Raw genomic sequence first — 22,018 nt, forward strand, 5'->3', positions numbered from 1 at the left:
TGTTATACCAAAAAAATGCTAATTATAGCATATGTCAGCAGAGACAATAAATTAGTTGCAATAATGAAATAATTTTGGAGAAACTTATTGTGATGATGTCAAAATAGCAGAAAACTGAAACTGAAAAAAAGACAGCAGAAAAGTATAGAAGTATGTTCCCACAGACAGGGTCAAGAAGTGTTAGCTTGGTACCTAGTTGGAGACATTATAAACATGATGGATGGCTATTTTATTACATTTACACAGTAATCACAGGTGTCAGTTACTACCCAAAATGTTGAGGCATCAAGCTATTATTCTTTGCTTGGTTCTCCTTGCTTAGACCAGGGGTGAGGTTACTGGTGTTTTTATCTGTGAAAACGGAAGCAGCAAACCAAATACGGGCTCTAGATTTTCTCCATCTCAAAAAGACAAATGGAGTTTGCCTGCAGCAGTTCTCTGCACACCTAACAATCAGAGCTGTGCCAGACTGGTGTAGAAAAATAACCCGCTGCTGTAAGATTTACACCTGTTGCTGTTTGGGACTGAATTCCCAGTTTTGACTGTCAAGTTCATCTACAATCGCTGAGTTATCTCCATTGCTGTATTAAAGTAAGAGACTCTGCCTAAGCACTCCATGTGCCATCGCCAACCACCAGCAGAACAGGAAGAGTATTCTTCATTTCAATTCATTTTGCTGCTGGTATGTCTAGAATGGTTCAGCTCACTGCACTTTATTTTAGAAAAAAATGAACTGGATTTGAGCGTCATTACACAAGGTCCCTTCACATCTACAAAACAAACCGCCTGAAATGGAATGAATACTTGTATTAATGTGTCTGCAGCAATAAAAAAAATACTTTTTCCTACAATAAACTAATGAAACCTAGTGTTCTAGGATTTTTTAAATCTTGTAACCCTTGCTCCTGACACAGAAGCAATCTTACCTTTCTATTGAGAATTCTGCTCTCCAGTACCTGCCACCCAGTCCCTCCTGCCCTGTGACCACCTCCTGTGCCACACTCCGTGGAGGCTCACTCTCCCGAGCACTGGCCGGGCAGCAGGCAGCCCATGTTCGGAGCTACACTCGCAGGGATCCACCTGCTGCAAAGCGTGTGCTGAAGGGCCAGCTGGCTCTTCAGGCTGAAGTGGTAACACTGCACACACCATAGCTGCTCCCTCAGTGGGGAACTGTTTGGGGTCTTCTTTCCCCGGTCAGCCCCTGGTTTCCATGAAACCTGTGTCTATCCATGCCTTTGAGGCTCCTTCCCCTTGGTAAGTGTGCCAACATTGCCTAATTTCAGAAGTTATGAATGGAGGGAAGGCAGGAAAGAGATCTCCATAAAATTCTTCTCCTCAGGTAAAGAAATAGCATTTATATATGATCAGTGATAAAGCATGAGTAACACAGAGTGAAAAGAAACTAGTGGGTGAGTTTTCTAATACATTGAGACAAACCACTTTCAAAAGATTGCATACCTTGAAGACATAGAGCTGCTAGTTCAACAGCAGTTTCATATGGGCATTTCAGTCTTAAAAAGAAAAAAAACAAGCTATAAAAAACACGTCTTCTTTTCTCAGTGAATTCCTCTTGCAATAAAGCTAAAAAGTAGTCTGATATAAGAAATGGAAACAATAACTTCCACAAGCTATTTATGATATGAAACATCTACAATTAATTTTTACTTGCATATGATTATTTTCTAATTTGGTATGTTCTAATTAGCACTAAACACATCATATGCTCCACCATAAAACAAGCTTGAATTAATAGAGACAACATTAAATCAACTAAGAAACCACTTTGTCTTCAATACTGTATTTTAGAACATATGGTTTTGAGTTTTTTGGAGTCTGTAATAAAAAAATAGAGCAAATGTGAATTTATTGGCCAGGGTGAGACTACAAACACACAAAATACTTTTGCAGGGTTGACCTGTGCAGAAAATGTTGCACTTCATCATCTTTTCCTCCTCTATTTTATCTACCATATTGAAAAATATGGCAAGCCCATCTTACATTTTTAAGTCATAAAATTCAGGACAGTCTTTGCTCTCTTTGTACATTTCCACTGCCTGGTCAATCCAAAGGTCTTTACCCATTCTATCTGTCAATAATATAGTCACGATGCACACACAGTCATATATCGCTGTATTCTGAAGAAAAAAAATGCATGTGGATCTGTAAATCATGTTTATAATCTGTGCATGAAAACCATAAAGAATTAAAAAGATCATGCAGTTAAAGTTTCAAATCACTAAGAGATTAACTATTAAAACCACTTTAAATTACAGCTGCAAGAGCAAAGAGGTACTTACTTCCCTGAAAGAATGTCTTGCCGGAGCTGTAATACGAACAGGTACCTGACAAATAAAAATTCAGAAAGTCAAAAGTATATATAATGTCATTTTTCTAGCCCAATGTCTAGAAAAATATCCCAATTCACTGAATAGTCACAACATCTTCATTAACTTGTTCTTAAAAGAAAAGGGCCTTTGGGATCACTTAGATACACCCTGCAACCTTCAAAGTTCCCATAGCTTTCACTAAAATCAAAAAGGAAGGGATTTTTCACTATGGGCTGTGTTCAGGACTTTGTCCAAAGCCTTGCTGTTTAGGGATGTGCTCTATCTGAGCATACACCACAGCAACGTAAATGTTATTGACACTCCAGTGTTCTGAACTGCGTCTTGCCCAAGTCAAGCTAGAATTGAACTATAGGATCAAGACATAATGCAGATAAAGGCATGAAGGGTTACCTTCACAAACACAAATACAGAACATGGAAAAAGTCCAAACTGGGCAAAAGGTAGAGCTGACTGAATTTTTACTTAAAATAGCAGAAAAGTTCTGAATAAAAGAAACCTGAATTCCATAGAGCCCACAAATTTATTTAGGAGGCCAAGTAGGAATTTACAGCCTTCAAACTGTAGTAGCATTTTAAGCTGTTGCTAATCCTCAGTTCTAGGCATGCTTCATGTTTCACAGCCACTCAGAGTTGGCGTTTGAGGCATGCAGAAGTGTCCCAAGTCATACAAGAGCTTTGTACAGGATAGGATGGCGCAGACAAGCTCTGCACTGCTCCGGACACTGTTGGGTGAGGCTTGCAGTGATGAGTGACTCAAGAGAAGAAAGTACGAAGCACTACTGAGAGTCAAGCCAGTAAATGTGAACGTAAACCTCTCCTATGTTTACAAAGGATGCTAGAAAGATAAAGTGTTTTTCACCACAGAGGACGTGCTATGAACGCGGTGAAGGATGAATAGTTGGAATCAGAGAGGAAAACAGAAATGAAAAGGAAGATTAAAAAGACTTCTCATGATACACTAAAGCAGAATCAGATTTATCCATGTTAGCTCTGTGTCACGTCTCTGATTCACATACTTGGCTAATACCTGACTTGCCAATCAAACCTAGGTATTTACATGCATAGATTAAGGGTAGACAAGTATATTTCCTGTTCTTACTGTTTTCCCCTGATGACTCACAATCCCATGAACTCTTCTAAATTTGCAAGAAAAATCTGGGCAGTGCTTCTGCAGCCTCAGAGTCAGTGTCAGCCAGCCTGTGCAGCACTGCAGCTCTGCTCTGATTGGTATGGCCTACTCTTGATCCTTTTCTGCACGCAGACAAGCATCGGCATCTCAATTGTTGATGTTCCAAATCAGCAAAATACCTTAGAAAATTCTCCACAACACACACGTACAGACACATTCCTCTGTTGTTTTTCTAACTAAACTAACTAATCAGGACCCATAAAAGTGACAGAAGATGTCTTCCAAAATGCACTGGATTTCAACTGTGTTTTTAAATTGGAAAAAGACAGTTTGAGTGAAGCGTTTCAATACTTCCCCATTACTGTGCTAATTATAAGAATATAATGTTTACAGCTTCACTAGAAGCTGAACTTCACTAGAAAACAGGTCTCCACAAGGAATTTTGAACACCCCCCCCAACCAGGCCAGATCATGGTTACTGTTAACGATAATTTTTCTTCCTCCTCTTGCTCCCATTCCATTTCCACTTGGAATAATTCTGAGTATATAGTTGTTAACCTTCACATTTTACTCAACGTGCTACATGGAAAATATGATCCAGCTAGCATAAAGATTCTTAAAACCCAGCAACATTCAAAATTGTTTTCCCCAGCAAAAAAGAAAAATGTAACTATTTGTTCACTGTAAAATCAATTTCCAGTTCATTTTCATTTTCCTTCCATAGTTTCACAGTGGTCTTCTGTCAAGCTTATAATTACAAAAAAAAAAAAAGTTCATAAACCTGAAAATTTAGCTGAGTAAAGTGTTTTTCTAATTAAAATAGTCTTCTGAAATGTCACCTTTCAACAGTAATTAGATCACAATGCATTAGCGGTTAATACTTTCAGAGGAAATGTCTTACTCGATCACAGCAATGACCACAGAGCTCAAAACCCTACATCTTGCAGTGACTAGGATCATACGTCTCAGAAGATTAAGCAAGAAATCTTGTGGTAGACAGTAATGGAATAATTTGACCACAAGGGAAATGCAATACTTGTTAGACAGGCACCCTGATCTATGAAGACTTACATCCATTTTCAGAAAATATATATTATTCCTACTAATTTAGCTGCATTTTCTCATTAGCTATGCCCCAAAATCATCCAGGTTTTTGGATTCTCTAAGATCTTATTGTCACGTCCCTCATCTGAGTAGGACGTAACACTTATACTCAATTACAGAAGTGGCAAGGAGTTCTACAGGTTAATTATACATTGTATAGGAATATGCCCTTTCATTGAATTAACACTGCTGCACTAAACTGATAATGGATATTGAAGCCTCCATGTCAGTATCATAAGGTGATGACAATTAGCAATTTGATCGTCTCAGGCAGTGAAAGAAAATAGACAGTCAACACAGCAGATAGGAAAGGAGACAGTAAACATGTGTCATATGTACATGAACTACAATAATCAACAATCTTTAAACACCTTAGGCTGACTGGGAATACACTGATTATTGCCAAGCAAATTAAAAGATATAGAAAGTGCCCTACGGTGAGAAACAGAACAAAACAAACAAACAAAGATAAACCAACATTAAGATAGATTACTATGCAAAGACGACACAAAGTTGGCAGATACAAAAGATAAGTAAACCCTTTTCCTCCAGCTGCTCCTTTCCCAGTTTTCAGAACATCCTCTAGATCACACCAGAGTGCTATGAACCCAGCAAGGTATAGTCGTCACAGCCCAGAAAACAGCCCACCAGACTGAAACAAAAGACCTCCAGGTATTCTAAGGTGACTTTACACAATGCAGTCTTTACACCTTTCTTTTGCACCACAGAGAACTCGTGGGGAAGTGGAAGAGATTCAATCAACCAACTGTTGCCCAAGAACTCAAGCTGTCTACTCCCACAATTCTATGGCCCTTCTACCATTATTAAATCACACCCAGCTGCTGCTCTCCCCACTCAACACTGCCTTTCTTTGCTAACTTCAAAGCACAAGAACACAGTATCTCCTACAGACTAAAACACTTGGAGAGGCCCATGAATGGTTTTTTGCAGCAAATAAAAAGATGATGTTTCTCTGACAGTAGAAAAATGCCTAAGAAGTCTGAAAAAATGACCACTCTTAGTAAGAAAGGTCAAATCACCTCCTTGCAGTATCCCCATGTAGCTTAGATGTCTTATTTACCCTTCTGCCAGTCACACAGTTAACCATGCATAGTTCCTACCTTGTAAACTCCTCATGAAGGTTGTTCGGTTCTGATGAATAGTACTTAATTCGAAAATGCAACGTGTACGGAGGTCCAACTGTATATGCAGAGATTTTAAATGGGGAAAAAAAAGTTTACACTAGTTGCGGTTCTGCTAAGGCAGAACAACAGCCACCACCCCACAACCCAAGAAAGCCAAAATGAAGTATGTTTTTCAAATTGTTTAAAGAAGTAAATATTTCATGTTTTTTAAAAATTTAAAAATGAAAATGCATGCAATAAAAAAGTATTAGATTATTACCATACTTTATGATACTCTAATCATTAGATTAATTGAGCAATAGTCCATTTGGCAAACATATTTTTTTCAGATGTGCCCCGCAGCACACTGTGAATGACAGCAAGTTCCAGGTACACTGCCTGTTGCTGGGGGCAAGGGCAGATGGAAGAGAGAGGGAAGAAGAGGGTGATGCATCTTGTTACCAGGCACAAACATAACTCCAAAAAAACCCTCAACCAATAGATCAGCTTTTGACTGATACACATGAATGAGAAAAGGTAAGATAAATAAGGTGAAAAGTAGGAGAGAAGACTCTGGAAGGCACCCATGAATGCGAAAAGGTAACAAATTCCATGAAATGGAGTTGTAAGAATTGTTGTTTCCTAATTCCAGAAGATGAATGTTAGGTCTGACTTCCTATGAAACACAGATAATAAAATGTTACCCAGCTACCATGAGACTGTGACCAATGCATCCTTATCTGCCTAAGCCTCATCGTCCAGACCAACAGCCTGCTGGTATATTAAGTGCTGGAAAAATGACTCTTTGTCACACCTTTCTAAGGTCTTCTGTAACACCACATTCACACAGTATATATGTGCCCATTACTGATCCATTCTACTAAACAACATGCAGCCAAAACTCTAATAATTAGAGCTTTGACATTGCGTCCAACAATAGCTCCTAGAAGACAGGTTACAGTACCCTAGGCTGACAGGCACCACTGGTAAGGTCTGCATCAGTGAAATAATGACTCTTTACGGGCCCACTGCTGGGAAAAAAAGAGCAGTGAGCAACATCCATCATGAAAGAGGAACTCTTCTCAAAGCACATGCTGAATGCAAGGTAAAGGAAAGTATCCTGTTGTGAGACAGACCTTTACAACGCTCATCAAATTGCTTCCCTCTTCAGCGTTCCTCAAAGAAGGGCTTGGCCAATTTCTTTTTAAAACAGACCCTTCACAGATTAAACAGACAAAACAGTGCAACTAAACTGGTTGAAGGTGTTACAGAATCACTGATTTTCCACACTTTAAGACAGATCAAGAAAATGACAAAGCTATCACAGAAAGCGCACCTGCAAATCACTTAGTCACGGTAAAGCAGTCTGTGATATGATGAAAAGGTGAGAGAAAGCCAACCACAGCAGCTATCTTTACCACCTGTTCTAGCACACTGACACCCACACACTGTGGAGTGAAAGCAAACTGTCCTAAAGACCTTTGAAGAGCTCCATCATTTACAAAAATCATGTAGATATTTGGATACTTATCAGAAAGAAAGGCAAAGCACCACTGAAGTAATCAAGACACATCTCTGTGCGATCCTGCAAGGGGGTCAACAATCTCCTTGCAAAATGCTGTATTTTAGTCTCAAAGAAGCAATATTATCAGCTGGTCTATGGCTGTTGTCAACTGCATTATATTAACAAAACACTTTAGTGCTGATGCTGTGCTGTACCCAACCCTGCAACCAAATTATTAGAGATCCAGGAGCAACTTGCTTGCCTTAGCCAATTTCCACAAAAAACTCAGTGGCCAAACCCAACCCCTCCACCCAAAACTCCCTTTGATGAAATAGCAGGCATTTCTGCTAGTTTTATTTATAATATACAAAAAAGAGGTTAACCATTAAACAGTGAAATATTTCCCATTCAGTCTTTGACAAAAAAAATCCAGGAAATCTGTTCTGGATCAAAAGCAGTGACAGAAACAGTGATCTGTGTCCAGGCAACCTGATTTCACAGATCAGACAGAAATTACCTGGCAACCTACTCTGCCTCAGACAAACAGCACGTTTAATGAGAGCTACTGAAGGGCTGGTCTATTGCTTGTAAGTGCTCTTGCATTTAGACAGGATATAGTCAGCCAATTAGCCATTAAATTAAATCTATTTCCTAAGAAACATTTATTCCATTAAAGGCCATATTTAAAGATTCACAATCACGTTCAAACACTCTAAGTTCAAATTCGTAAGGAAGTAACAAAATAAACAGGCAGAGACATGGTACTTACTTTTTATTTGCTTCTTAATGAATTTTGAATGGTCCAACCAGTGCTAAAAAAAGAAAATCCACATTTAAAAGCAGTTCCATTTCAAGATTTTGTTGACAGAATAAACTAATTACAATAAAATTTAACAGCTAAAAATTTCTTAAAGAAAATATTGCCATATTTATTTGCTAAACTTCTACACATCTGCGAAAGTGTTTATTTGCACATTCAACAACTTACCTTCTTTCATAGGGGAAATCTTGACTTCTAAATGCATCAGTACTGCCAGGGAAGTTTCACACTCTTCCAGAGAGGAAACTTCAAAATCCAAAGCCACAAAGCAGTGGTGTGTAAGGAAAATACCCTTTCGTCCCCAGGTTTAACTGTTGCCCAAGTGCCCCTGAGGACAGCAGGCCAAACCCCTGGGTTTCATTCTTTCAACTCCCCTGCTTGATGGAGACCCTCCAGATCCTGTACTGTCCTGCCTTCCATTGCTCCATAGCCAACTTTTTTCAAGATAAGGACAAAGACTTAACCCCCACTAAAACTATTCGGGAAACACTGATGCATACCCCTTTCCCCTTTTTAAACTAATGGCAGATCTTGAATAGAGTCAACTATGATGACAAAAGAGCACGCTTCCCAGCAAAGTTTAGGTACTCTCTCATAGTGCAAGTTGCATCTACAGAAAAGTAGCAATAAATACTCTCTGTGTAAATTTAGCTTAAACCTTTGACTGTCTGCGCAATTTCCTACACAAGGCTGCAATGTGATTTGAAGCAACCCCATGTAAACGTTCCTGTTGTAATAAAACAGTATTTGGACTTCCTTGAAATAAATGTTTTTCTATCTTTATATATATATGTTTATTTTAAAATAATAAACTAGGTACTATGGAACAAAATCTTAGGAGAAAAAACCTCTTCCTTCTTCCCCATTAAAGCATTCATGCTTTCAGAAAACGGAGAATCTCTGAATGACTACTTATCATTCCACTGACACCACACCACCATGGCTAAATAAATGTGAAAAATTGTTAGTTGATAGTAATGCTGCTATTTATTTACTAAGGATGTCCTAAGCCAAGGCAAAAATTTATTTATCACAGGTATAGAAGAGTATAGATCAAAAGTCTGACAACTTGCAACCCTTGAGGTAAATATATCTCACAAAAAAAGGGAGAGAGAGAAAGAGAAATGAAACAATTATTCTGAAGGTGCTTTTATTTGCATAAGACCTGCTAGACTCCCTTAGGTGATGCTGCCAAGGAATCTATCGTTACAATCTGAAAAATCTCTACCAGAGTGGAAATAAAACATTACAGCAGCTCATACAAATACATTCCTTAGAGTTGCAAGTAATTCATTCTGTCTCTACTTTGCTGTCTTATGAGGAATTGTATCAGAAGTCTTGGCAGTTCACAGAAGCTTTCTGAAATTTCAAAGTTTTGATAAGGAAAAAGTATCAACATTGAAACTTTCCTTTTTTACTGAAATTATACAAGTCTGTTACTTTCACACCTCCAGGGCACATTAATTTTTTATGCTTCTAATACCTAGCTACAAAAATGTCTTTCTCCTCAATATTTATTCTGGCTAAAGATAAACCACTCACAAATATACTGATTCCATTAAAAGAAAAGTTTAGCTTCACGTTAAATAAAACCAAACATGAATAATAGCTATACTACAGGCAAAAAACCTCCAATAACTTTTCATCTGTGGCTCATGTTAGTATACCATGTTCAGAAATAAGCACCACACAACCTGAACTACAATAATTCCTAATGAAATAACAGCTGATAGTCCCAATCTTGGAGTGTGGTGTTCTAGCTGTATTAAAACTCAAATAACAGCAAGTTGCAAACTGATTATTCGGAAGTGTAAATACTTCAAAGAAGGTTTAAAAATCATTAAAATGACTCTAGGAACTACTTGCGTGGACCATTAAATGAGACTATAGCCTAGAGAGGAAACGATCATTCACTCTCTGTACTCAAGCAGCCAGAGGCAGACTGCTCCAGGAGATAAAACACAGCAAGCATTAAACTCATCTCTCTTCAGAATCAAGAATAGGATGCTTTTTTACCCCCATCTCCCATTGCACATCATGGCTGTGTGTGATGTGGCCACCACACAGATCACAAAATAAAAATACGGAGGTAGGACAAGGATTGGCAGTATTAATGGCCCAGAGTTCCCAGACCCATCAGCTTTCATGCAGATTTGTGAACCAACACCAATTTACAAGTCAGAGATTTTTTGCAACTTCTGTGAAAATCAGGCTGAATTTCAACACTCCTTTGCCTCAGATAATGTCAGAAGGTTTCTCCACACTGGAAATCACACCAGCTATCCAAATGTCCCTCTGAGCTCAAAAAATTTCACAGCATTCTAGATAAAGCCAAAAAGAGGTTTGGGCTTGGCTACATACTGCTTGCTGACTCAAGAACAGGAAAGGGAAAGCAACGAGTTCTGAAGTCTTACTAGGAAGCTGAATAAAACCAGAGGGGACTTGCTCTCTCGGCACCTATGACTGTAGCTCTGTCTATCTTGTGCTCTGGCTAAACAACTGTACATTATTTCAGGATCCGAACTTATCAAATTTAAGCATGGATCTCACAGTGGAGGACTGAGGCTCACGACAGTCAATTCAACTACACAGTGTCACATTCCCCCATATCCAGTCTGGACTCAGAAGCATCAGTGCAGAACAAGGATGAGAAAAGGGATTAATTGGTTTAGGACTGCGTTATGGTAGGAAGACAGTGTCTAAGCTACTTTACCCCCAGTAAGGGAAAAAGAACCCCAAACCTGGTCAAACTGCATGTAATCAAGATTCTATGATTACTTTAGAATAGAATAGAACAGAACAGAATAAAGAGTTCAGTTGGAAGGGACCTACAACGATCATCTAGTCTAACTGCCTGACTGCTTCACATTATCAAGAGCATTGTCCAAATGCCTCTTAAACACTGACAGGCTTGGAGCATCAACCACCTCTCTAGGAAGCCTGTTCCAGTGTTTCACCGCCCTCTTGGTAAAGAAATGCTTCCTAATGGCTAATAGTCTAAACCTCTCCAGGCACAGCTCTGAACCATTCCCATGCATCCTGTCACTGGATACCAGGGAAAAGAACCTGCACCTTCGTCTCTTCTTCCCCTCCTCGGGAAGCTGTAGAGAGCAAGGAGGTTGCTCCTTTAATTCTGTCAGGTAAACTGGAACTTCAAATGCTGGATTATCTTCCATTTATTCCTGTTTAATCCCAGCATAATTTCTTTGCTTTGCCAAATAAATAATGTTTCCTATGGTATTAACTGACATAAAACAGCAGTCACTGGTTGGGATTCATGTGCTGAAAACACACACAATCAATTCCACATGGAAGAAACACCATTTTTTAAAAAGATTTATTAAAATACTGAAAGCACATATTTATCTCAGCATGCTCTCCTGTTATCTCACTTTATCTAACTCAAGAGGAAAAAATAAGTACCCCAACACTTTGTAAGTGGTAGCAACCGTTATTTTCTCAAAATAGTCACGCAGCAAGGTAAAGATGTATTTGTGTCAAGGTATAGCAGACAAACTATAACTACTGGAACAGTCTACATAAGGACCATGGTGACTGCCAAATGAAGACTGAAAGGAGAAGTACCCCAGGCTAACAAAAACTCATCACACACCTCAGCTTTACAAATTCCACTGCCTCTCTACTTGCTTCCTGAAAGAATGAAAAATCCTTGTCTTGATCTATACAGCCCTCAAAGGTGACCTGAAAAGGAAAAAAATTGCATTTTGACCTTTTTTGGTTGGCTTGCTTTGCTAGTTTAAAATGCATGAAGAATGTCCTGAATAGACTCTTTTCCCTTATGCTTATTTATATATTTAACTATCAGTAGGAGAAAGTTCATTCTTACTGGAAGTTTTATTTGCTTTCTGAATATTGCTTAAATGCTTTCTCAAGTCTTACCTGGAGGTACAGGAGGGAGAACCATGCTACTCAGGTTCAAAAAAGAAGGTGTGCTAAACAAAAGCTGGCACCTTTAAAACCAAAAGTCAATTATCACTTCAACTGTCACCTTGCTGTCTGATTTCCTAGACACCTGAATCCTACTAAGCTGTCTGCCAATAGCCACATGGCTTTCGAAATCAGAGAGGATAAAGACATATGTAACACATGGGAGGAAGAAATCACCAAAACCAAGTCAATAAAAACCCTACCCACCAAACCACAGTTTGGGGACTTCTCTACACTATAAAGTCAAAAAGGAACAAAGAAGAAAAAGCGCTTTCCTCTTTTCTTTTGAAGGTCACCTTTTAAATATTATTATGGTAGTAACAGAAAACCAAACGAGAATTGGGGTCATGTAGAAACTCTGGGACTACACAAGTATATACTTAGAAACTGTATAAGTTCCCAGGAGTTCACAGCTTAAAACGATGAGAAGATTGTTCTTTACACTCATGTAAGTTTCTTTGATCCATCCTAGAAAGTTATGTTCCTCTTGAAAATGCAGAGAAAAACTGCTTTTAGATAAATTGCTCAGATACAACTCAAAATTTAATGAACACCAGGGGTGATGCTGGTTAGCATTTTCAAATAGGAAGCAGGGTGATGCACCTCTGCAGGGTTACTAATGACTCCAAACTGCAGAGAGCAAGCTGGAACACAGAAAGGCATTTGTAAACTGGCTGGAGAAATTATTTAAATGAGGATTCTGTAAGATCAACACAGACAATTACAGCACTCCTAAATTACAGGCTAAGCCCCAAGGGAGAGTGGAGGAGAGTGCCTGGCTTCCACTGGGCTGCTGTGCCAGGGTGACAGGAGGACAGTCTCACAGGGCCACCGAGGTCCTTGGGGCCTGGAGGTGGGGGCTTTTCAGTCTGCGGACAAGAGAAGCCTACTCAAGGGGTGACTGAAGACGAAGCCAGGCTCCTGGCGACAGTGCACAATGAACAGCAGCAGATCAAGGAAAAACATTAAGAGACAGATTTTGCTTTGGTGTGGTGGTTTGACCTTGGCTGGCCACCAGGTGCCCACCAAGCTGCTCTATCACTCTACCTCCTCAACTGGACAGGGAGAGTAAATATGGCAACAGGCTCGTAGGTCCAGATAAGGACAGGGATATCACTCAGCAAGTACTGTTACAGGCAAAACAGACTCAACTCAAGGAAATTAATTTATTACCAATCAAAGTGGAGTAGGATAATGAGAAATAAGAACAAATCTTAAAACACCTTCCCCCCACCCCTCCCTTCTTCCTGGGCTTAACTTCATTTCCAATTTCTCTACCTCCACCCCCGAGCAGCGCAGGGGGACGGGGAATGGGGGTTGCGGTCAGTTTACCACATGTTGTGTCTGCCACTTCCTCCTCCTCACACTCTCCCCTGCTCCAGCGTGGGGTCCCTCCCACGGGAGACAGTCCTCCACAAAATTCTCCATTATGGGTCCTTCCCCCAGGCTGACATTCTTCACAAACTGCTCCAGCGTGGGTCCCCCATGGGGTCACAAGTCCTGCCAGGAGCCTGCTCCAGTGTGGGCTTCCCACGGGGTCACAGCGTCCTTCACTCATCTACCTGCTCTGGTGTGGGGTCCTCCACAGGCTGCAGGTGGATATCTGCTCCACCGTTAACCTCCATGGGCTGCAGGGGCACAGCCTGCCTCACCACGGCCTTCACCACGGGCTGCAGGGGAATCTCTGCTCCGGTGCCTGGAGTATCTCCTCCCCTCCTTCTTCACTGATCTTGCTGTCTGCAGAGTTGTTTCACATATTCTTACTCCTTTCTCTCAGCTGCTGTTGCACAGGTTTTACCCCTTCTTAAATATGTTATCACAGAGGCATTACCAACTTTGTTGAGAGGCTCAGTTTTAGGCAGCAGTGGGTCTGTCTTGGAGCTGGCCAGAACTGGCTCTGTCCAAGGTGGGAACAGCTTCTGGCACCTTCTGTCAGAAGCAACCCCTACAGCCCTCCCCACTATCAAAACCTTGTCAAGCAAACCTAATAGATTTGGAGAAGCAGTTCTGCCATGAAGAAGTGCTGGATTTCACCCTTAAGATCCCTTCTAGCTGCTTCATTGGGAGTCCTTTTCAACAGCGGGCAATAAAAAACAACAAAAACTCAACCAATAAACCAATAAAAAACCTGGTAAAAATGCTTTCCTCCTCTCTACTTTGGCCCTTTGGTGACTGCACCTGGACTCCTGTGTCCCCTTCCTTGTCACCAGTCCAGGAAAGACACTGATGAGTTTAATGTAAGCCCAACGTAGGGCCTTTGGGATGGTGAGTTGCTGGGGCACACAAAGGCAGGCTCAAGGAGCTGCCTCTGGTCTGAATCCAGAATGAAGGGTCGGGGTGGACCTGACTGGTGACTTCAGCTGCCTGCTGGGAGGCTGTAGAGAAGATGAAGACTGACTCTTCTCAGCGGTGCTCTGTGGCAGAAGGATGAGCGGCACCAGACCCAGGAGAAATCCCAGCTAGACAAAAGGAAAAGACTGTCACCATGAGGCTGTTCAGACAAAGCACAGGTGCCTAGAGGGACTGTGGAGCTGCCATCCTTGAGGATATCCAAACATGACCGAACAAAGCCCTGAGAAACTGGATCCAACCAGAGCTGCTCTAAGCAGGGGCTTGGATACATGCACCCTCTTCAACAGCTAAGTTTTGGTGGCATCTTTCAGGATGCTGCTCTGACTTGAAGAAAAACATTTTTTTTAAAAAAAGGAATGCACTGCCTGCTCCAATAGCATTCATATCACAAGACCAAGCTGGGATTAATGAGGTGAACAGTTTGCATTTGGGCTCAGATGAGACCAACTTTTCATAAAACACTGGCAGGATCTTACAACTACAGGAGTTTCAAGCTGGGTGGCTCAATCTTGTTTTAGACCCTCTTCAGATACTGCTGCCACCATCTTGCTGAACAGAGCCCAGGCACAGTGGTATAGTGCCGTATCAGTGCTGTTGGAGGTGTCAGGAGCAACCTGATCAAAGTGTGAAGTTGTATCGGTTTTCTAAGCTGTCTGCTTTGAACAAGGCACTGGACCAGTTGACCTCCAGCAGTCCCTTTCAACCAGCATTATTCTGTGTGTTACCAGTTGTACAGGAATGAAAACAGCAGTTCTCATGCCAAGTTCTCTCCTGTCCTGTGAAGAAAGGCAGTTACCTCCCACAAATTAGAAGCAGTGGGACAGTGCAAGCAATGCTGTCCAGGGCAGGTGGAGCTGTGGTAAGAAAGCTCTGTGTTGGTATCTTGGGAAGTACAAGGCCATAGATGCTAACTCCAGAGCCCTGAGGGCACTGATAGGCCTTAATAACCCTTACTAGCCCTATCTGGGACCTCCAACCACATAGCCTGTAGCATTCATGTCAAGGGTTGCATGGGCCCTTCTCTCCCATCCTTTCCTCACCGCCCCGCATGGAGAGGTGCCATCTCTTCTGCACCAAGCCCCGAGGGAGAGGGGAGGAAAAGGCCTGGCTTCCATCAAGCTGCTGCTTTCCCTTTACATCCCACTCCCCAACTCCCATCTCTCATTATGGTTGGTAACTGAATGAACTGACAAGGAGTTTATTTCTCTACAGCATTTTTTTTTTTTAAATCTGACAATCATTTCCATAAATGGCTAAGGCACCCAGGACTGTTCCATAGGAGTATGTTCTTTACAAAGAAATCTGTATTTGCACTTGAAGAAAGTTTTTGGGATCCACTAGTGTGTTGTAGTTTTAGTAGCAGGGGAGGGAACTACAGAGGTGACTTTTGTTAGAAGCTTCTCAAAGCTCCACCGGCTCCAAGTCAGACCCACCTCTGGCCAAGGCTGAGCCAATCAGCAACGGTGGCTGTGCCTCTGCTATAACATATTTAAGGGGAATCTGAAAGGAGGAGGAGTTACAAGGGAAATACCTATGAAAACACCGAGGTCAGTTGAAGAAAGGAGGAGGAGGGAGGAGCTGCACGGGAGAAGAGACCCCCCTGCAGCCCGTGGTGAGAGGTTAGGCTGTGCCCCTGCAGCCCATGGAGGTCCATGGTGGAACAGATGCCCACCTGCAGCCTGTAGAGGACTCCACATCGGAGCAGGTGGCTGTGCCTGAAGAAGCCATGACCCTGTGGGAAGCCCACACTGGAGCAGTCTGTTGCTGGGAGGACTGCAGTCCATGGGTGGGACCCACACTGAAGCAGTTCATGAAGAACAGCAGCCTGTGGGAAGGACTCACACTGGAGACGTTCATGGAGGACTGTGTCCTGTGGGAGGGACCCCACACTGGAGCAGGGGAAGAGTGTGAGGAGTCCTTCCCCTGAGGATGAGGGAGCAGCAGAGACAATGTGTGATGAATTGACTGCAACCCCCATTCCCTGTTCCCCTGCGACACTGTGGAGCAGGAGGTAGAGAAATTGGGAGTGAAGCTGAACCCAGGAAGAAGTGAGGGGTGGGGGGGAAGGTGTTTTTAAGATGTGGTTGTATTTCTCACTATCCTACTCTGATTGGTAAACTAGTGTTGTTGGTGGTGTTCAAATTAAATTGATGTTCTTTTTCTTCCCCTAAAGAGTCTGTCTTTTGCCCATGACTGTAACGGGTAAGTCATCTCTCCCTGTCCTTGTCGCAATCCCTGAGCTGTTTGTTTTATTTTCTCCTCCCCATCCATGAGGGAGAAGGGGTGAGCGAGCGGTTGGGTGGTGCTCTGTTGCCCTCTGGGCTTAGCACATGAGGTAGAGGCATTAATAATGATCTAGCAAGTGCAGCTGAAAACAATTTCTGTCACATTCCTAGAGTACGGAAATCTTCAAATGCAGTACTACCATCTGGCTGGTACCATGAATAGAGGCAACCTTCTTCCAAATCAAAAACCAAAAATGCTGCAATAACTGCTGGTACTGATAATGTTATAGGTGTAAGCTACAGAAAATAAACACAAGCAGTATTTGGAAGAAAAAGGTTTTTTATTCCTGTGATGCAAGAAAAATTCTGGTAGTATACCGGCAATTTTCAAGCTTTCACTAAGCAAGCGCCTAAAAATGTTCCATTGAAGACGAAGACTCTTGTACAGTAAATTCAAAGCTGTTAACCAGTAGCTTTGTTTTTTCCTTAGTTCACTTTTATAAAGTCCTTACAAACAGTCCGTGGTACCTTGTGGTCTGCAATTCCAGGCTGAAAAAGTACTTTAGCATGTAATCATCAGAATGGAGTTCAAAAATCCTAACACACATATCTCAAAGGCAACACAGATGTCTGTATTTCATGCCCGTTTAAAGCACAAAGAAACTGAGGAACAGACTAGTCCCTGTTCCAGCAGTCCTGTTTTCTAATCACAGTGTGTTGAGGCCCAGATGCAAAGTGCTTTTCTAGAGGCAACAAGGGGTCAGGAAGAGAACCCTACCTGGCCACAGCAAAAGCACAGGATAACGTCAAGTTAAAATGCTCAAGGCCTACAAAATAGACATTTTAGGGAAACTCAAAACCACAAGCAAGTCACACATGCAATTACCATGTCAGAAATAATTTGAAAGCAAGTGAAAATTTTGCAATGCAATGTTTTGTCTGAGCCTTCATGAAACCAGTCCTTAGGTATGCAGACAGCCTCTGAAAAAAACATATAAAAGAATGTGACTGGGACTACCTCTTATCACAGTTTTAATACAGAACCACTCCTGAAAGCTTTGGCCTTCTTAAAGCACTGGGTTTTGTGGGATTTTTTTAATTATATTGACACACTCAATCAAGAAGTCTCACATCCAAATTCAGCATCCAGATTCCACCACCACATGATGCAAGCAACCTCTTAAATGCAGTTACTAGTTTAAGCTGGCTCTTGAAAAAATCTCACTACATGAAGTTCCATACATCTTCCTTTTGCAATCAAGGACCCCTACAAATACTACTGTAAGTTATAAAATGTCAATGACTGTTGCAAATGTGCTTCTATGAACTAGCAACACTAGGTACTCAGCAGTCCTGTGCCACCTCCGCAATTCACTCTGTCTCCCTAGAGACACGATGACCACTGGTATCAGGAGACAGTAATGTGCTTCTTTGTTCACCTCCACAGTTGGACTGACTGAACTCTAGCTTGCACTCCAGTGAAAGGTTCCCCTTTTCGTGAAAAGACCCTCAAATGCTTCAGCTCTTCTTATCTCCTGCCCTTCCAGAGTTCTTGATAAGACCAGCTCTCGGTTCATTTTAAATGAATGAGGAGGCATCTTCTAAATATATCAATTAAATGTCCCATCTGTGCCGAGGCTTGCCATCCATTATTCTTCTGTTGCAAACACTGCTGATGTTCTGAAGAATCCACTTCATCTTTATTGGACACACTGCTGACCCTTGCACGCTTTTGTGAAACCACTCAAGTACATGCATCTTTTTCCAATGATCAAGTGTAGCATCAGCTCACCTCTGCCATTACATAAGTATATTCAGTCACTGGTTTTTGTGGACTCCAGTTTTATGATCTTATCCTCCCCTGCCTTCCCCCCCTCTCCCGCTTATTTCTATTTCTAACCTTTAATACTTGAAGCAATATGAATGTTCAATGGCATTCATTCTGCGAGAGAACCAAGCCTCAACCATTAAAATAATTTTCTGGCCAACTGTAACTACTGTACAGAGCAGAGCAAAAGTTAGTCTAAGGCTTTTACATGAAATGTGCTCAAAACCCAGCCATTTGTGTCTCCATGCACACTGGGATTTTCCTGAGCCCAAGCTCTACAAGTGAAACTGCAATGCTTTAAGCCACACTTCACACCTCCTGGTTTTGGTAAGGATCTGAGAGCAACACATTCCTATGTACTTACTGACCTTCAGAGAAGGTTTGACCCCTACAGCACCCTCAGCAATGACCATGAATTAAAACACAGTTTTGGCTACCAGGATGTCGTAAATATTTTTTTTTTTTTCCAAAAAAGCCTAATTGTCTTAATTTTGTCATTTATTTTAACTTAATTAAGGCTAACATGAATACAAGCAACTGGAAGCTGTTTTTTTCCAGGAAGGACTCACTTAAGACTATAGCATACTAGCTTAAGACTTGAGTTCATCACTAATGGAAATATACCTGTGTTGTCTTAAACCAAAATTGATCATAAGGACACTTAAATAGACAAACTGTTAGGACAGTGTACACTGAACTCAAAAGTAAAAAGCTCTCAGTGACACCAAAGGCAGCAGGATTATACCCCTTTGGTTCCTACTATGGTCATAAAAGCCACAATTACTTCCAACTGCAACAAAGAGGTTCTGTTTATTTAAAAAAAATATTTCTTTCAAATGTATCTGTGACATATGATTTCAGTTGGGTTTAACAGGACAGAAGGTCTAGAAAGTTTTTTTAAAAGAAACTGGTTTTAGCCAGAATAAAATTTTGCATCCTACAGTTCAAAACAACATGAAAATTTATTTGCAGAAATTCCTTCCCATTCTGCCAAGTTCCCAAGATCTGCCCTTTGATCTTGATTTTGCAGAACATTTATCTTGTTTTCAAAATATACCTGCTAATTTTTAGTCCAAATTAATTGTCAAGTTGCTTAAATAAACAGCTAGCTTTTAATGAAAGAAAACAGTAATCTCTTAACAGGAAAAGGCTGCTACACAGCTCTTGCACCTGCCCATTTCATAATTCTGAAAATACATTTAGGGTCATACTGCATAGAGATTACTTTAAGGCATTTTTTTCATGGCTAAACTAAACATAAAATTAATATCATGTATTTCAAATCTTGTCATGGTAACGTTTTAATTATCACCATGAATATTAAGACCAAAAGATAGAACTGAAGAAGAAGAGTCCCAATTACAGTATTATTTCTGGACACAAAGCAGCATGTCAGAATGCAGCATAACAGAGCTGTGGCGTTCATGAAAGCCTTGCCTATCCCAGCCTGAGTCTGCACAGAGCCATCTCGGAAGCATCCTGATAGGTGACATGGTTTATCTGTAGTCCAGATAAACTACACATGAATAATAGAGCGCTATATGAACATCCTTCAAGACCATTATCCTGTCTTAATTCATATACATTTGATAACCTACTTCAGCCCGAGGAGTATTTTGCTTCACAGACCTGAGGTGAGAGAAGCAGAACTTATTAACTGAATGTGAACACAGATAATCACTGCCACACAAAACAACAGTACATACAAGATTACTTCGTTTCCCTTTCTGGCAGTGAAACTTCATATCCCAGAGAAGCGGGGAATAAAAAAAAAAAAAAAGAGTAAACCACAAAAATTATATAAAAAAACCCTTGCCTTGTGTAGCATAAATCTCATTAGATTTATTATACAGACAATGAAAACTGATGCCACTCTATATCAATAAAAAGCAAATTACCTTTAATTCTGAAGCCTGTACCCAAGCACTCAAAAAATAAACTGAAAGGATTTGTAACAAACAGGCAACAAACCTGACTAAATCTGCAGAAGAAAACTAAAGGAAAACACTTCAGCTTATTCTCTGACCATGCACAAAGAGAAAACAGCAAAAACTGTTTGCTGTCCTGGGTAGACTGGAGACTTCTCCACACTTAGAAGAGAGGTGAGAAGCAGCATTGATAAACAGTAACAGTATCACAATCACCTGCCCTGTATGGCTGCTTCTCAAGTCTGTGCCAGAGAAATGATCTCCAGCCCTTCTGGGAGACAAAAAATGTTGCTGGAAGACTAAAAAGTGGAGATTCTCTGGAAAATCTTAGTGTTTTGGAGTCTCCCCCTGTCCTGGTTTAACCAGGATAGGGTTAAGTTTCCCCAGCAGTGGGGGGGAGCTCTAGCCGGGTTATTCAGATACCATGCGGACGTCACATCCTGGCAGGTCACATTTTTCCTGGCGGGAGCGCGGTGCACTCGTGGTTTTGTACATCGTGCTTCAAACTGCTGTATTTGGTAGCTATTTTGCTCTGTTCATTGCTATCACTATTACTGTTATTGTTATTGTTGTTGTTGGTTGTGTTGCTATTGCACTGTTGTATTAAACCTTTCCTTATTTCAGTCTTGGGGCTTTGTATTTCACTCCCTTTGTGGGGGAGGGGCAGCGGCCGCGTGGTCTCAGACCCCGGCAGGCTAAACCACAACACCCCCCCTCCCCGCGTTCAGAGACTGCAATACAGCCACAGCTGGAAGGAGTCATTCATCAGGTGTTCCGCATCACTGTGGAGTCAGCCACATCACCTTTGTCCAGTTACTGAACTGGCATTGGTATCACTGCCACTATTAGTAACTGAAGCACTGAGTGCTACAGGATACTGTTACCTGTAGAGCTCTTGGGACCCTCCAGCTGTGCCTGGTATTTGTTGCTCTGGGCTACAATCCACAGACACATATCCTGTGACAACCACAGTCCCAAAAAGCTCATCATCCAGAGGACCAAGAGAGATTCAGGAAGGGAAAACAAAGTCACAGATTAATTTCACCGATTTCATTAATTCAGTTTATTCATGGGGAAATGGGATGAAGAAAAAGAAACCTTTTGCATTATCAAAATATTTACCAGCCTCCCTTGCCCACAACATTCAATGCATGCAACAATAATGCTTGTCCCTGCTTTGTTCTGCCTAACAAGCACTTGTTGTTACAGTATTAAGCAGTACATAAGGAATAAGACTCCCAGCTATCACACTATGAGACTAATTGACTGGTTATGAGTTGCTCATTTTTCTACATACCTCACACACTTAAGAAGTGACAGCAGTAGTATCAAAAGCAAGCAGTTGAAAAAACCCTATTGATTTCAATGACAATGAGCCCTTAAAAAAAATTCAGATGCAGCAGAGGCAGTCATGAAGCACCAAGACACTCCAAGGCCCTGAACCCAATACCTGCTGAAACATCATGAGGCTAATTCATGATATGTAGAGAAAACAAAGGCATTCAGGTATCAGTCTTTGTTGTCCAGAATGCCTTACCCCCCACCCTCACACTGCACTGTTGAAAACCTATGTTGTGAAGCATACACAATCCTGACCTTCCCAGAAAAATCTGGCCACAAGGCCACCTTCCACATCTCAGTGTCCAGATCAGTGGATCCTGACACATTGCTCCTGGTTCGGCACAGTCTGGGAAACACAGTTCTTGCTC

The 22,018-nt window shown here is 41.3% G+C and overlaps 1 protein-coding gene across 4 annotated transcripts in view; it reads right to left on the reverse strand.

Moving 5' to 3' along the window:
- EPB41L4B (erythrocyte membrane protein band 4.1 like 4B) overlaps positions 1-22,018 on the reverse strand; it is a 180,444-nt gene that overhangs the window by 102,831 nt on the left and 55,595 nt on the right. For all 4 annotated transcript variants that reach the window (XM_074875473.1, XM_074875463.1, XM_074875481.1 and 1 more), the window contains exons 3-6: positions 7,978-8,020; positions 5,702-5,780; positions 2,298-2,342; positions 1,459-1,511 (exon numbers count right to left, since the gene is read on the reverse strand). In XM_074875473.1, the coding sequence (XP_074731574.1) occupies positions 1,459-1,511; positions 2,298-2,342; positions 5,702-5,780; positions 7,978-8,020 (220 nt within the window). The remainder of the gene's footprint in view (positions 1-1,458; positions 1,512-2,297; positions 2,343-5,701; positions 5,781-7,977; positions 8,021-22,018) is intronic.

This window comes from Strix uralensis, chromosome 1 (assembly GCF_047716275.1).
Source record: "Strix uralensis isolate ZFMK-TIS-50842 chromosome 1, bStrUra1, whole genome shotgun sequence".
NCBI lineage: Eukaryota > Metazoa > Chordata > Aves > Strigiformes > Strigidae > Strix > Strix uralensis.